General features: G+C 38.6%; 1 protein-coding gene across 1 annotated transcript; it reads right to left on the bottom strand.

Annotated features, from left to right (window-relative positions):
- Positions 1 to 237: 237 nt before the first annotated feature.
- Positions 238 to 14,761, bottom strand: tmc2b (transmembrane channel-like 2b). The gene is made up of 20 exons (XM_030791819.1): positions 14,716 to 14,761; positions 14,291 to 14,366; positions 13,643 to 14,047; positions 12,673 to 12,822; positions 10,682 to 10,772; positions 10,469 to 10,550; positions 9,990 to 10,096; positions 9,588 to 9,686; positions 9,255 to 9,397; positions 8,765 to 8,912; positions 6,953 to 7,147; positions 4,757 to 4,936; positions 4,158 to 4,316; positions 3,591 to 3,719; positions 2,872 to 2,939; positions 2,528 to 2,767; positions 2,133 to 2,258; positions 1,730 to 1,808; positions 1,369 to 1,492; positions 238 to 479 (listed from the first exon to the last, which is right to left on the bottom strand). Exons 1-20 carry the CDS (start codon positions 14,759 to 14,761, stop codon positions 238 to 240), a joined length of 2,889 nt encoding a protein of 962 aa, XP_030647679.1.
- Positions 14,762 to 14,927: the final 166 nt, after the last annotated feature.

Raw genomic sequence — 14,927 nt, 5'->3', positions numbered from 1 at the left:
AACATAGTCTATACAGAAAGACAATATATCTTTATATTTATTTAGTTGTTTGTAATTTATTTTAGTAATAAAAAAAAAATCATAAAAATCATCATTTTACAGAATGTGGCAAGTTGCACAACTAAATATTTTCCTTCTTGTGAGGAGATGAGTGTTGAGGCTTGAGGCAAGGTCTCTGTCTGCATGCGCACACATGCGTGAATGCGTACATGCATAAACAGTCTCTGTGAGGGCATCTCAGCGTCTGGGTGGTCCTCCTCTCCCTCTGCCTCGCCCAGACCCAGGGGCCGGTCCACGAGCGTTTCCTGGCAACGGTCCCGGCCCTCTTGGACCAGGGGGCCGGGTTACTGCCGCCCGTGGATTGGGAGCAGCCAACGACACGTCCTTCTGAAGGCTTACTCCTTTCCCATTGGTCGCTGCCCCTGGCTTTCCAGTTACCTTTGATGACTTGCCACCAGGGGCTGGATCAACTGACATCTCTATGGGAACACATGGAGATCAGAGGGAAAGCTGTTACATGAGGTCTCCAGTGTATTCTTTTAACACTTTTTTGGCATCTTCTGGGTGTAGAGATATAACCAGTGTCCTCTTTTGTCCCCAAACTAAATGGCAAATGGCAAAATGTACAATTTCTTACATAGTGCCAAACCAGTAGTAATTGAAGACCTACTGAGGTAAGGGGAGCCCACAACGCAAGTGCTCTGACAAGCAGGGGCAAGCACAGGAAACTGATGGAACATCTATTTAAATGCCATGCTAGCACACTTTTTTAATAATCTGGAGGATTTGGGAAAAACCAAAACTATTAGCTCCACAAAGTCTGGTAGCTTTTCTTTTCCACATGGTACAATAGTTACAACAATATATTTCAACGAATGCCCTTTCTCTGCTTGCCAAATCACTGAACATCACGAATGTTTCACCATTTCTGCAGCAGATTACTTCCACTGCCTCACATAGTAATTTTACACAAACAGCTTGCAAACTGCCATCTGGTGGTTAGAACATTTCCAATGTGGGCTCCCACAAAATGTGGGGTTTTTCATTTCTGTTAATGCTAGTGTGCTGTCGTTTTTCAGATGGTTCTGCAATTTGTTCTTGTGTTTTTTTGTGTTGTCAAGTTCTCTCGGTTTGTTTGCATGCTTGTCTTTGGTACTGCGTCCCCCCACCCCCACCCCCCACCCCCAAATTTGTGGTTTTGGTTTGTTTTCTGGAGCAAATGTAAACTCATATATTTAATGACTAAAATAATAATAATAATCATCCAGGAAATGGTATAAAGAGAGAGCTATGGGAAAATGTGATAAATAATGCAAATACTCGCAGTAAATATTTGACACAGAGCAGCCAAAATTGAGTGGCACTAACCTTTGTTCTCATCAGGAGTTGGAGGTGGAATTAGAGATTTGTTGGGTAGAAGATCTTCTAGATCTTTCATCACCTGGTTGGTGCTATCCTTATTGTTTCTCCGGTTCTTCTCCTCATCTCTTTGCTAAATATTTGAGAAGTACAGTGTCACAGAAATCAAAAAAATATTATATGTTTGTTCATGGCAACATATCATTTCAGAGTTCTCATCTGAAATGCAAATTTAACTTTGGTAAACTAGCATAACAAGGAGCTAAATATAAAAGACGTTCGATAAAAGGTTAACTGAATACAGATGCGAGAATAATAAAGATAAGAGAATAAACAAGTCATCAAAATATGTATTTAAACATTTACTAACCATTTGCATTTTCCGTTTTAGATCCATATTAGCATTCTGGTACGCTTTAGACACAGCATTCAGATAATAGATGGCTAACCTTCAGAAAAAAACAGCCACACATTTGACTAATGAAAGACTATTTATAAATAATGACTATAATCACATTATGCTTTTTTTTTTCACATTTCAAGTGTTAACCGAACTAAAAAACAACTGTCTCATTAAATTGATGGCTTTTGACAACTGCAAACCACGGCATGGAAAAGCTTAAAACATTAACTGGCTGAGATAAAAGACAATTTTTCACTTCTAATTTTCATTCAGTTTGTGCTATGGGAGTTTCAGTCAATATTACTGATTGAACAGCAGGTTGCAGGGGTGATGTTGATCAAATACAGAATATCAAACATGGAATATTTACACCATAAGCAGTACTGCAGGTATGATCAGGCCAGGGTTGGAAGCGTAGCTGAAAATATCAGCCATAAACGGAGGCAAGTCCTTCTCAATCGTCTCCATAATTACATCATACATCTTCTCTCGTCCACTGTTGGGTCAGAGGAGAGAGAGAGAGAGCCCGAAAAAGGTCAAGGTCAAATCCCATTTAAAGATATGTCTTTCCTAAATACTTTATGTATAATTTATTTTAATGATGAGCTAATGAGGGAATGTTTTATTTATTGGTTAACTGAAGACTCTTAAACAGCCAGTTGGGCACTGACTCATGAATCCATGTGTGATGTGTGTGTGTGTGTGTGTGTGTGTGTGTGTGTGTGTGTGCGCGTGTGCGTGTGTGTGCGTGTGTGTGTGTGTTACCTGAAAGGTCCACAGTCAAAGGAGGGAGGCAGGGTCATGATGCTGTAAATGACAGGCATTAAACTGAGGAAGAGTACGAGAAGCAGGAGGGCCATGTAGAAATTGTTGGAGCGTGATGCTTTGAACACTCTTTCATGAGGGACGTTACAGCTCATTACTGCCCAGCTCTGATAATACATGGAACAGAGCAATCGCAAAACGTTTATCCCCACCAGCCCTGGAGCATAGAACGCCCCCATCCTGTAATATACACACACACACACACACGCACGCACAAATTTATTTCTCCAGTGAATGTGCATTTAACGAATGATTTATCAATATTATCCATCTCAATGCCTCACCAAATCATTCCCTGGTTGAAAATGAGGCCCAGCACATTTCCACTGATGTCAAACTCAGCATAGGATGGCTATCAAAACACACACACACACACACACACACACACACACACACACACACATACACATACACACACACACACACACAAGAAAAAAATTTCACTTTCCACAAATGGCATCAAACAATATTTTCCACAGAAAGCATCCATCAATGTTTAAAATGCTGACTCCACTGCCTCCGACCCTTGCTCTCTTTCTCTCTCTGTAATTAACTGCACTGAATGGTGTTGTCTTTCTCTTTGTGCTTGAGTTTGTTAAGTATCACCTGTCACACCAGGTGCTTCGGTGTCATGTTGAGCTGGATGAGTGAGTAACACATGAACGCAGATAAAGTAACAGAAAGAGGAAGAAAGAAAGCTGGGCTAACCTCTCAACTACGTCATACATTTCTTTACCAAACTGTAAAGAGCCCATAGTGGATATGATTAGCCTATGTTGTCACGGATTAAGTTTTATGAGTTTTCATGAGTCCAAATATATTCATGAAAAAATATTTTAAGTACAGTTATACAAAGCATACAGTGTTTCAACATTTTTTTAAAAACTAATTTACCAAAATGCAAGGCCTCTTACAGAGATATTGGTTATAACAGTGACCAAGATATAGGAGTTACGTTGACTTCTTTTTAAATAAAAACCTAAAAATGTTTCTGGGCACTCACAAACCCTGCCTCCAGATCCCAGCACCAGCAGTAGTTGAGGAACCGCACGAGGACTGCACGTAGAAAATCGCCAATCAAAATGGTCAGATAGGTCACCTGAATGTCTGAAACAGTAAGCTTCACAAACTCCTACAACAAAAAAAAGAAAGAAAAAAACAACACATAGAAATGAAAAAAAAAAGCAATTTAAATTCAAAATATAACAACAAACAGGCTGTTACATTAAAAAGCCTAAAACTTTTTTGTAGTTGTGGGTACGTGCGGCTGCGAAGAAACACACCACAGAGTTTTCATTAAAAAACCCCTCAAATATGAGACTTTAAACCACATGGCCATTTTAGTGACTTTTTGTCCATATTTCATAATGCAAAGGGAGAGGGTTCTGGAATTGTGTGATCTGGTGTAATAGTGATTGAAAAATATTCCTTTTCAAATTAAAGCAATTTTATTTTACGTATTTATGCATTGACCTACTCATAAAATAACCAAAGTGTTGAGAAAAAATGTCCAGTTTCTGTCTATAAGCTTCATGTGCTTAGTTTGTAACAGAAGTAAACTGGTACACACAATGCCCACTCCTGTTTCCCAGCAGGGTCCTCTGATGACGTCTGCAGGGTGAATATCTGGAGGGGGGATGTCCGTTGTGTTGTGGTACGCAGAGTAATTACCATAGTATTCATTGAGTGACCAAATAGTAGCATTCTTTATTGACTTCTCCTTCTCCAGCTAGAAATGGCATATATTTCAAAAATAAATAAATAAACTTGATTAGGCCAAACATATTTGAAATATAATCATGCTGTCCTCATGTATTCATACTCCATTTTGTATACTCGTGTTTATATGGTCATACCCAAAAGAAGCAAGAATCCAGACTCCATGTAAATATATAATTATTTTCCTGTGGCCTTTTCAGCAGATATGAGTTCATCACAGGCATTATGGTATTAACTCTGTGTTGTTGTCCATGAAACCCATAGCACACCAAAGAACTAGCCACACTCCACTATATCCTTTGTCCTCAAAAGGACTATAGCCTATTGTTCTGTTTTGAAAGTGCTAGAACACTCTAGGTTTAGCAGCAGGATGAGAATCTCTACAATTTGTAGGAACTTGAACTAAGGGAGACATGTTAACATTTGAACACTGTGCTTGGTCTGCTGTACCTTAGCAGTGACCTCGTCGAACAGTGCGAACAGGAATGTGTAGAGGTTTCCCAAAAAGAGGGCGAAGATTCGACCCAGCTGCCATTTCAGGGCAATACGAGGGTGATAGTCCTCCAGCTCAGCGATAGTTTCAAACAGAGGAGGACACACCAGGCCTAGTAATGACATAACAAATTCTACCTGCAGGGGACAAAAAAGAACTACAGTTTGGAATGTTTTGCCATCACTAACATTATGACATTATCACAGACTTCAAATGTCAGAAAAAGAAACAGCTATGACATCATAAAGTCACAGAGTAAGAGAATATCCTTCTAAAGTGATGTCACTGTGAAACAGTATATGAGATTTTGACACCTTGACACGATGACATGTTTCTGATATCACTGCTTAAAATACCTTTGCTATTCTGTGAGGTGAACAAACAGTAACTGGCACAAGGGAAAAAGAAAAAAAACAACAAAAAAACCCTTCCCAGCAAGTTTACTCATCTGGCCGTAAAGATTACATCTGAAATGAAGAATCTGGGGGTTATTTTTCATACTAGCAAGCATTTCAAATCTCATTGAAGTAATTTGATTTTTTCCTCTTTTTTTACTTTATGCATTCTGTACAGCTTAGACCATTCCTTACGCAGCTTGATGCTGAGACGCTGACAGATGGTTTTGTTTAAAGCCATCTATATTATTATAATGGATTTTTTACTGGGTTCCCAAAGAGGTTTACTGGTAGACCGAAACTGGCACGCAATAATGCAATCAGAACATGAACATGACATGAACACAAAAGACAGACTATATAAATTGTTCTAATTCTTTTAAGGTATTTAACACATCTGTCAGTGCCTTAATATGTGATAGTGTCATAAGCAGAATCCTTGGGCATCATGATTCAGCTGAAAAAAATACCCATTTATAGAATAATAATAATTTCAAAACGCACTTGTAACCTTAATAATGTTAATAAGCAGATAGGGGTATTCATGAGTGATCATGAATGTGTTAAGAAAACAGCTGTATCTTTTTCCTTTGTCAATTCTGATCTTAAGTAGCACAATGGTGGGCTCCAGATGGCTGTATTGAAAATTGATAGATAGATAGATAGATAGATAGATAGATAGATAGATAGATAGATAGATAGATAGATAGATAGATAGATAGACAGATAGATAGATCAAGTATTTGAACCAGGTCCAAAGAAAGAAAGCTTGTTTCCATCTTGAAAGAGAAAATGTTTTTTAGCGTTTCTGTGAGTCATTTGTCATTGGGAGAATGGTGACAGTGTTTAACCTACTGGGAAAATGCTTAAGATAATTTGTCAAGTGTTGCACTTCCTGTCCTATTTATGGAGCATATGTGGTTTAGTTTGCAGTGGAATTTTATTTAGTTTTACTTCCTTGTGAAACCCCCAAACCAGAGCAAGGCAATCATTCAACTTGGCTAGTTCTGCTCTGAGACTAACTCTAGAGTAAACATCTGCCACAGTTGTGTGAATGAAAAGCTAAATGAGGTATTCTCAGGGTACTGGAACATTTATTTCACAGTCTTTGGTTATTAAAACACAGAAAAAGACCATAAAAGTGAAAGAGTAGCCTGCTGTTTTATGAATACCCACTACAAGAGAAAAAACAGACACATTCTGTAGAGATGCAATTTAGCCTGGCTTTCAATAAATTTTTATAGCATTAGTATTTGTAGCGCTGATAGTGGATAATGATGATTACTTTGTTATGTGTTCTTCTGTTTGTCTCACTTGTGTTTTTTATTTGTAATTGTATGTTTTCCATCATCTAATTTGCTTTTTCTACATCTTCATCTACCTCCCTTTTAAATTTCCTGCTGCAAAGCACTGAGTTGCTAATGTTGCATGAAAGCTGTAATGTAGTAAATATATTATTATAACTGGCAGTTGTCGTAATGCTTTCTAAAAGAAGGAGAACTTGCTGTGACATCACAAAGCAGTTCAATAATGATATCACCACTTCTGCTAAAAGAAGTCAGCTCAACATCATAGTGACATCATGGAGTAAATAAATCCAACTATTACCTCACAATCTGAATCAGAAAAACAAGGAAGCATAACAATGATATAACTCTGACATCAAAAACTCATTAGTTACATCATAGTGGTTCATATTCAAAGCTTGTCAAATCTTGTGAAAAAAGTATGGATTCTTCAGGAGTAAAACTGGGTTACCTCATTCTTCTCAAACCATGACAACTGATCTGCATCCATTTCAGCAAACACCTGTGACCTTTTAACCACATAGTAGATAAGGTATCCACTTCCTCCCAGGCTGCAGAGGATCATAACGTTGGCTAGGACGCGGAGAAAACGCCGTAAATGAACATTCTCGTCCTTCTGGTTCTCTTGCTCGTCCACAATAGATTCCTATGGGCAGAAGATACAAAACATCTCTCAGGATTCAGAAACCTTTTTACTTTATAACAAAATGAAAGCCGTTAGGGTCCGACAGCATTACCACTACATGTGTATCTAAATGTGTATGTGCTTTACTGTTACACTGCTGGTATGTACAGTAGACATTATTCATGTCAAGATGAGGGTGGGAAAGAAGATTTTATAAAATGCAGAATAATGCTACTGAGCTAAATTCTGTTTTTATGCTGATAACACGACTAAAATTGTTGAACATATTGTTTACGCCGACAGAGGTTAAAATTATTTATATTTCTGGGATTATTTTACTTAAAATCCAGTGTCCTCCATCGCTGTGGGAGAAGGAGAGAGTAAACATTAAGAATGAGAGGGGAAATTGCTGATGACATCCATTTGTCAGGCAATGGTTACCAAATTATGACTGAAATGGGTTCCACAAGGCAGATGGACTGAGAAAGGAAAAAAAAAAAAAAAAAAGTAAACAAAATCTTTGGGCCAAAGCAAAACTCTGATTTTGCACACAATGCATCTGCTATGTGGTGCCAACCTCCTGAAAATGGAATTTTTGGAATTGTTCAAAGGTGTGAAAAATGATTTCAAGTGCAAGAACCAAAACTAAGCGATTCAAAAAACGAAATCCGAACTGATGAGTGCTGTGAAAACTCAAAATAGTTTTCATAATGCTCAGTTATTCCAAAAATCTTATGTGCAGGAGTGTGGCATTGCACGATTGGAACGCTGATTGGAACCAGCTTTTCTGGGCAAATGACGCTGTGATTGAAACTTGCAGCCACGCACATTAGTAGTGAGTTTTGTATAAGCAGGAAGAGACATGCTTTTGAAAAGACATACTTGTGCATAGGGAAATATACTGAAAATCATTCATATCATGGATCTATTATGAATTTGCTGAGCTTGTGGATTTTAAGAGGGTTAATGGAAGCATTCAAATCTTCAAATACAATGTTGTTTTTATAAAATCTACCCCTCTTTGAGAATTACAGCTAATTATGATTAAGAGACCATGGCCAAATCAGCCAAGAAATCTGATCACAAAAATCACTGTTTTATAATTGACATTTTCATATGCATATTAACTCAACTGAAAATTAAGGTATCAGCTGACAAGGGCAGGCAACAAACTGAAGTAACTTGAAATGAAAGGATGTTGAAAGATGAAAAGACAGGTGAAAAGAAGATGTGAAAGATGGTTTGGGCAATTACAGTGGGCAGAAGGTCCAAACATACGGTGGTTATTTCACATAATATGGATTTAGATCAAAAAATGTATTTTGGCTTCCAAAACACAGCCCCGAAAGGGCCAAATCCTGCTGATATTCATTACTACCAGTCAGTGTAGTCTCTGATTGGTTGAGAAGTACAAAACACCTGTGTCCAGAGGTAAAATTGGCCAATTATGGCAAAAAGCCACAGGACTTAGGCCCTCCAGGAATCAGCATAGCAAATGAACACGTTTTGTTATCCAAAGTTGCCAGGGATACCTGATATTATATGAGACTGGATACCATTGGATACAGACATATGTCACTTAACCTTCATGTCATAACTGTGTGTGCATTTATATGAAACCATCCTGGGATAATGTACCTTGAAACTGGTGGTGATGGAGGCAAATTTGTTGTCGGCTGTCTCCGGGTTACCGATGAGGTAATCCCAGCTTGTGAACAACTTCCAGGTGAAGTTGAACGTCCCCTCCTCAGCTCCATCACCACCCTCGTTAGCATTCCGCGCCATCCTGTGACAAGGTAAGTGCTATTAACGACTTTGTACAACTAATGTCTAGCATGAAGATGTTCAATATTTACAATACTTATAAGAAAATAGCATGCATTTTAGTACTAATATGAAGATGACCTATACTTTCCAATTTAAAGGGCAACATTTCTGATGCTAATAAAAATATTAAGGCTGGCATTTCATTGTTAATGCTAATGAGAAAAACAAAGATGAGCACATTTAATCATTAGTGCTAATGTTTGTATTACTACTGTACTGTATAATCAACTTGAATGTTTCTCCCTGTTGTCACCCATGTCGTCATAGCCAGCCATGACACGTAAGTCTGATGTGCACTTACGTTCTGATGACAACCATGAGACTATAGCCAAAGATCCCAACTCCAACCAAGAGGTAAGACAGCGGCAATCTGAACTGCAGGACCCCGATGGTTCTCTGGTCGTTATAGAAACCATAGAAGAGAATGGAGTATTTGCAATAGCCCTGTCAGACAAAAAAACACAAAATCCTTAAAATCTGGAGTACTTTTTTTATTCGAAAAATTAAAGCAATATGATATTTCCTGATTAAATCTTGGACATCTGAAACCCTACATTAAAGAACGCATGCACATACACACAAACACACACGCACACACACTAAAAAGAATGATCAAGAAAAACAAAATCCTCACCCCAAAATCAAATAGCACAGAGAAGTCCATGGCTCTGGCCTGCTCCTCTCTGGGAACAGTCTTTCTGGGGATGGATCCATAGGGTAAGCCCATCAGAACCTCCAGGGAAGAGGGAGAGAAAGACCTTTTCATGGACCGTCTATTACTTCAACCAGGCCAGTACAAAGCCTTAAACACTCTCACTTGTGGACGTAATATCCTCTTAATCTAACAGGACATTACACTCACTTATACACTGTGGCTCTCTCTCTCTCTCTCTCTCTCTCTCTCTCTCTCGGAATAAATTCTGAAGACCCTCTCCCTTTTGAGTTTGCCCATTTTAGGTAAGGGTTGTTTAACAGAAGACCACACAATGTTTTTGGGGTGATATTATATTATATACAATATTATAATGGTTCATACCTCAGGAATGACAACAAGCCCAAACATGAATCCAAAGAGAACAAGATTTAGGCCATACATCCATCTGAGAAAGATGAAATAAGAGGCTACAGAAGATCCAAAGTGACCTACGAGAAAATAAAGGTTGGATTAAACCTTCTATCGTTATACTGATGTATGCTGTACTACAATATGATGGTCAGAACACTCTGAAGTTTAAAAGACTCTGAACTTTTGCGGTGTTCTAAATGTACTTTAATTCTCTTTTCACTCTTGATATGAACCTGTGTGCATCACTACCCGATGAAATGGTTCTGGAATGTGTTCTTATCAGTTATTCTTCAGTCAGAATCTTTTGAATTAGTAATAATCCACATAATGTCATGCTTATTGTCACATGCATTTAAGTTCACAGTTATGCCAGAAATCCCTTTAAGCATGTGTATAGTCATACAAACATATGTAAAAAAAAAAAAAAAAGAATGACTCTCAAAACAGACTTTCAACTTCTTTGATCTTCCTTTCCCATGGAATGCAGGCTGTTTTGAAGTTTTCAAAATCTCTGTTGAACTTGATCAATTTCTGAGGAAAAGAGAAACATGAAAAGTGTAAAAAAAAAAAAAAAAGAGTACTGCTATGAAAGCCTGTTAAACGAAATATTTAAACATTCAGTAGCTGTATTTCTTTTCTTTTTTACATGTACAGAACTGCACCTTGGTCATCATCACTTTGAATGCATATAATCTCCTCCCCTTTCCTTTGCCTAATGCCCCTTCAAACTTCTCCACAAACAGCTGGGCCTCCCTGAAACCCAGGGACAGAGAGAGAAAGAGACAGAGACAGAGAGGCAGAGAGAGTGTACTGAGGCAATGTTTATCATGGGGTTGTCCCATAAGGAAATGGATGTGATACATGAAACAGGCAAACATATTGTATGACATATATCAGAACTGCACCCAAAAACACAGTGATGAGTGATAGCTCATGCGTTAAGATTGACACACTGTCGTTTCAGTTTTGTCTGTGATCTCCATAAAGCCCTGAAAAATCCGACGGAAAATTCAACTAGTGGCCCAGTTGCTCCAAAGAGCTTCAATTTCTACCGCTGAATACAAAAGTAAAAGGTTATTTCTTTATGAAGCTATCCATAAATCATCGATCAATTACACTGTGTTCCTTGCACAGAAATGCACCACTGAGCCATGAACAAAAGCAGTACAAACAACAGTATCAACTTCCAGCTGAGGCCGTTACTCACAGTAACCTGAGAGCTCGAGTAACTAACTGATCCACTGATTATTGATGGGAGCACCATCGTCAGTCATCGCATCAATCAATTCATTGACCTATGACATGCAAGCTATGGCATTCCCTATACAAAGTAATTAACTTGCTATGGTACGTAACAAGACTACACAAAAGCTGTGATATAGAGATTACACAGAAATGCAAAGAATGTGCACTATTACCCGAGTGTTAGAGTGTCATAAGACCCGAAGAAGGCCCAAAGAACAACATTCCACCGACTTCATGAGCGTTCATCAATACTAATGTGACATTACGTTAAGAATGAGGTATGTGCAGGCATCTCTGATGAAAAAGACAATGGTTGACACAGATTCAGAACTATGGTCACGAATGTTTTCCCTATGAAAGCTTATGGGAGGTTTATGTAAAACATACACGTAAAATATACACCAGGTATCACTGAAGTGCTACGCAGCTCTTAGCAAATTCGTTGGAAGTGGTGAACAAGAAGACATGTTGGCAGGATCAACAGCATGCATAAAACAGTGTTACACTCATCAAAGCGTAAACACATCTCGCCTGCTCCAAAGCTTTTACCGAGAATTTGGCTTGGAAAGGCATGCCAGCATCCGGTCGTGTTTAGGGTAGAGTTCTCATTTCTACACCACAGGTTGTGTGAGGTGAAAACCTGAGCGCCCAGGTGGTGGCTGTTGGCACTGTCTCTCCTTGTGTTCCTTGAGTTCACTGACCTAAACTCTCAATTGTCTCTTCGTCTGGCTCCCGGATCAACTCTGATTTGTCATTAGTATTTCATTAATTAGTTGGTGAATAATTAAACGTTTCTGGACTTAGTTCACTTTTGGTCATACACTACACTACCATGACTATACTTTAAAATTACTATCTATGACTATTCTTGACTATGACTATAAAATGATATCGCTTTTCGTCCGTTGTTGCGTTTGAAACGGTTCCTTTAAGATTTTCCCAGGCTCCCAAACACTGAATACTGACAATTTTTGTTACCAACCTACAAACTGGTTCAAAAGGCCATTTAAAAAGTCAGCACACTCTAAGGAACAATACCTTTAAAGCTGTCAAGTTTAAAGCGGAGCAGCTTGAAAGTTCAAGGCTCACATTCAGATCTCCTGCTGATTGGTGATAAAGAGGGTAATTCATCCTACTCTGTGGTGTGAGAAAGTGGTTTAGAGTCCCAAAGCATAATTGGTGGATGTAGATAAACAAAAGTATAACAAATAAAAAGAGAAGATGTAACAGCAGCAGTGCAGCAAACAGCTTTAATCACACACGCAAGAAAGAAAAAAAAAAAAAAACTTGAACAAAGCTCATGGCAGTTGTACAAATGAGGTATTGGACGTCGTTAAGACGGCAGCTGTTAGAGAAAGTTTGTGGTAAGTAACTGAGCTGTGGAGATGGCAGTGAGTAGCTATTTTACTTAAGGCTTTTAAGTCTCCTTTTCATCCTCCAGGGTTTGTTCCTCAGAGTGGCGATAAGTTTCTTCTTCTCCTCCACCTCCTCCTTCAGCCGTGCCATCTCTCCTTCTGACATGGACTCTTCTTCGTCCGATTCGCTCGAGGAGGATGAACTGCCGGAAGAGAAAGCGGTCTTAGAGAACAAGCCAAAAGGCTAACCGCAGACACGGTTCTCTTTACTCCGGGCTTAATGGTTCTATTCCCAGTTATCAAAATGAAAGAGCGCAGTCTGATCAGGTTTTTAGGCAATATTGGAGCTCGAAACACGGCAAAAGGCACACAAAGGTCAGCAAGAGTTCGGAGAGTTGTGCTGCGTTCTGTTAGCCTGAGAGGCACTTCCAGATCCAGGAGTGGAAGGCATTGGAGGGAGGTGTAGTCTATAGACAGAAGTCATAGGCAAACACAAGACTCAAGGAAACAGAGGACAGTTTGAGGGCAATGAAACATTATTTTCTGTAGACAAGTAAAATAAATGCAGTTTTCATGGAATTAAAAATACGTGGCAACGAATCACAAATTTAAAAAAAATGCAAAGGCCTAATTAATGACTGACCAAAATGAGTACATAAGTATTCCAATGAACCAACCCATTAGTTAACCATTTCAATTAAAAATCACTTAATCAATGAACCAATAGATGCACCGATCATTAAAGTAAAGTAAAGACCTCAAAACATGACAACAGAATAAGGAAAAACATGAATGATACTAAGGCAAACCAATTAATGAAATGCAAGGTTTAAGTCTTGCTGGAAAAGTTTTCCTGGCCTCAGTGAATAAAGCATGTAAATCATTAATATATCTTCAGATGAGCTTAACTTAAAATGTCTCAAACAGCTAAAACTCAAAGCAAAACATTCTGCACAAAGACACTGCGTATGTGAGACACAGTATGTTGTAGGGCTTTAAGAGTTGATTTAGAGAATACTGCACCTGCTAAACTTTCCTTTCTTCTTTTTCTCCTTGTTATTCTCTTTGTCATTCCCCCCTTTTCCTGCTCCCTTGGTTTGCCCTTTCTTCTCCTTGTTGTTTTGCTCCTCTTTCTCCTTTTTGCTCGCTCTTCTACCTCCTTTTTTCTTATTCCCTCTCTCCTCTTCACTCTCTTCATCGCTTTCTTCATCTTTGGTAGACTTCTTCTTTTTACTCAGCGTTTTCTTTCTTCTCGTGGTCTGTTCTTCCTCACTCTCATCCTCCTCACTTTCCTGCCGGGCCTTCTTCCTGCTTTTTCTTTTTCGCGGGGCTTCCTCTTCTTCGTCATCTTCCTCTTCCTCGCTCTCTGCTTGTCTTCCCTTTTGCTTTGCTCCTCGAGAAGCGGCTTTCGGTTTTGGTCTGGGCCGTCTCTTTGTGTATTCTGCACTCACACACACACACGTATGCACAACCTTAACATCTGATATCGAGATCATGATTCACTTCTTTGAATTAGTTTCATATAATTGTCAAACATTTTTGGACTGTTAAAGCAAACTCAGTGACCAATTTTTCTTTTTCCTTTTCATGGATATGAACACATATAGCATTACATACACACACACACACACTCTCTCACACACACACACTCTCACACACATACACACACACGCGCGTGCACAACCCTTTCCTCCTCCAGAGTCACCTTCACTATCACTGTCAAACTCCGCATCAATGTCCATCCCCACTGCAACAAAACAAAGCCCATCAGTGAAATATTTGTACATCTTTCTTTCACAGTAATTAAATGTACAAATAAAGATAACAGTATTAGTAAGATTCATCTGGTACATTCACATTTAGAATGATGCAAATGAACACATATAGAAACATCAACATACAAATACAGTAAGTACAGTTAAAAAACTAAAGAAATGTCATTTATGTATCTTTTTAATTTGAAGACATATTAAAAATTAATTAGACAGATAATTAGCTAGTTAACAGTGTTGACTGAAGTGATTATTTAAGTTTTAATGGAATGAGGCCAATGGGAAGGCTCCTTTTAGTAAACTGATAAATAGTAAGAAACTCACCGTCCTCAATTTTTATTGCAATATCGCTTTTCTTCCGTGGCGGCATTGCGACTGTAAGATATATACAAAGTCCGATTAAATGCTCTCGAAACGTATCAAAGTTTAGTTTATCCCATCAGGCATCCAGAGGTTCTGACATCAGATGCTGCCAAGCAAGGTTGTTTCTAAAGCAGGTGCATGGTTCCTCGGCTCTTGTATCAGATGTCCTCCTC

Source organism: Chanos chanos, chromosome 14, assembly GCF_902362185.1.
Source record: "Chanos chanos chromosome 14, fChaCha1.1, whole genome shotgun sequence".
NCBI classification, from domain to species: domain Eukaryota; kingdom Metazoa; phylum Chordata; class Actinopteri; order Gonorynchiformes; family Chanidae; genus Chanos; species Chanos chanos.
This window is presented reverse-complemented; position numbering and strand designations above follow the sequence as displayed.

Bases quoted from the DNA above. Each gene is read 5' to 3' on its own strand.
- tmc2b (XM_030791819.1), bottom strand. From the start codon at position 14,761: ATGCCGCCACGGAAGAAAAGCGATATTGCAATAAAAATTGAGGACG. The intron at 9,687-9,989 runs GTATGAACCATT...TCTTCCCTGGAG, and splicing joins GGCTTGTTGTCATTCCTGAG to GTTCTGATGGGCTTACCCTA. The intron at 9,398-9,587 runs GTGAGGATTTTG...TTTGTCTGACAG, and splicing joins CTGTGCTATTTGATTTTGGG to GGCTATTGCAAATACTCCAT.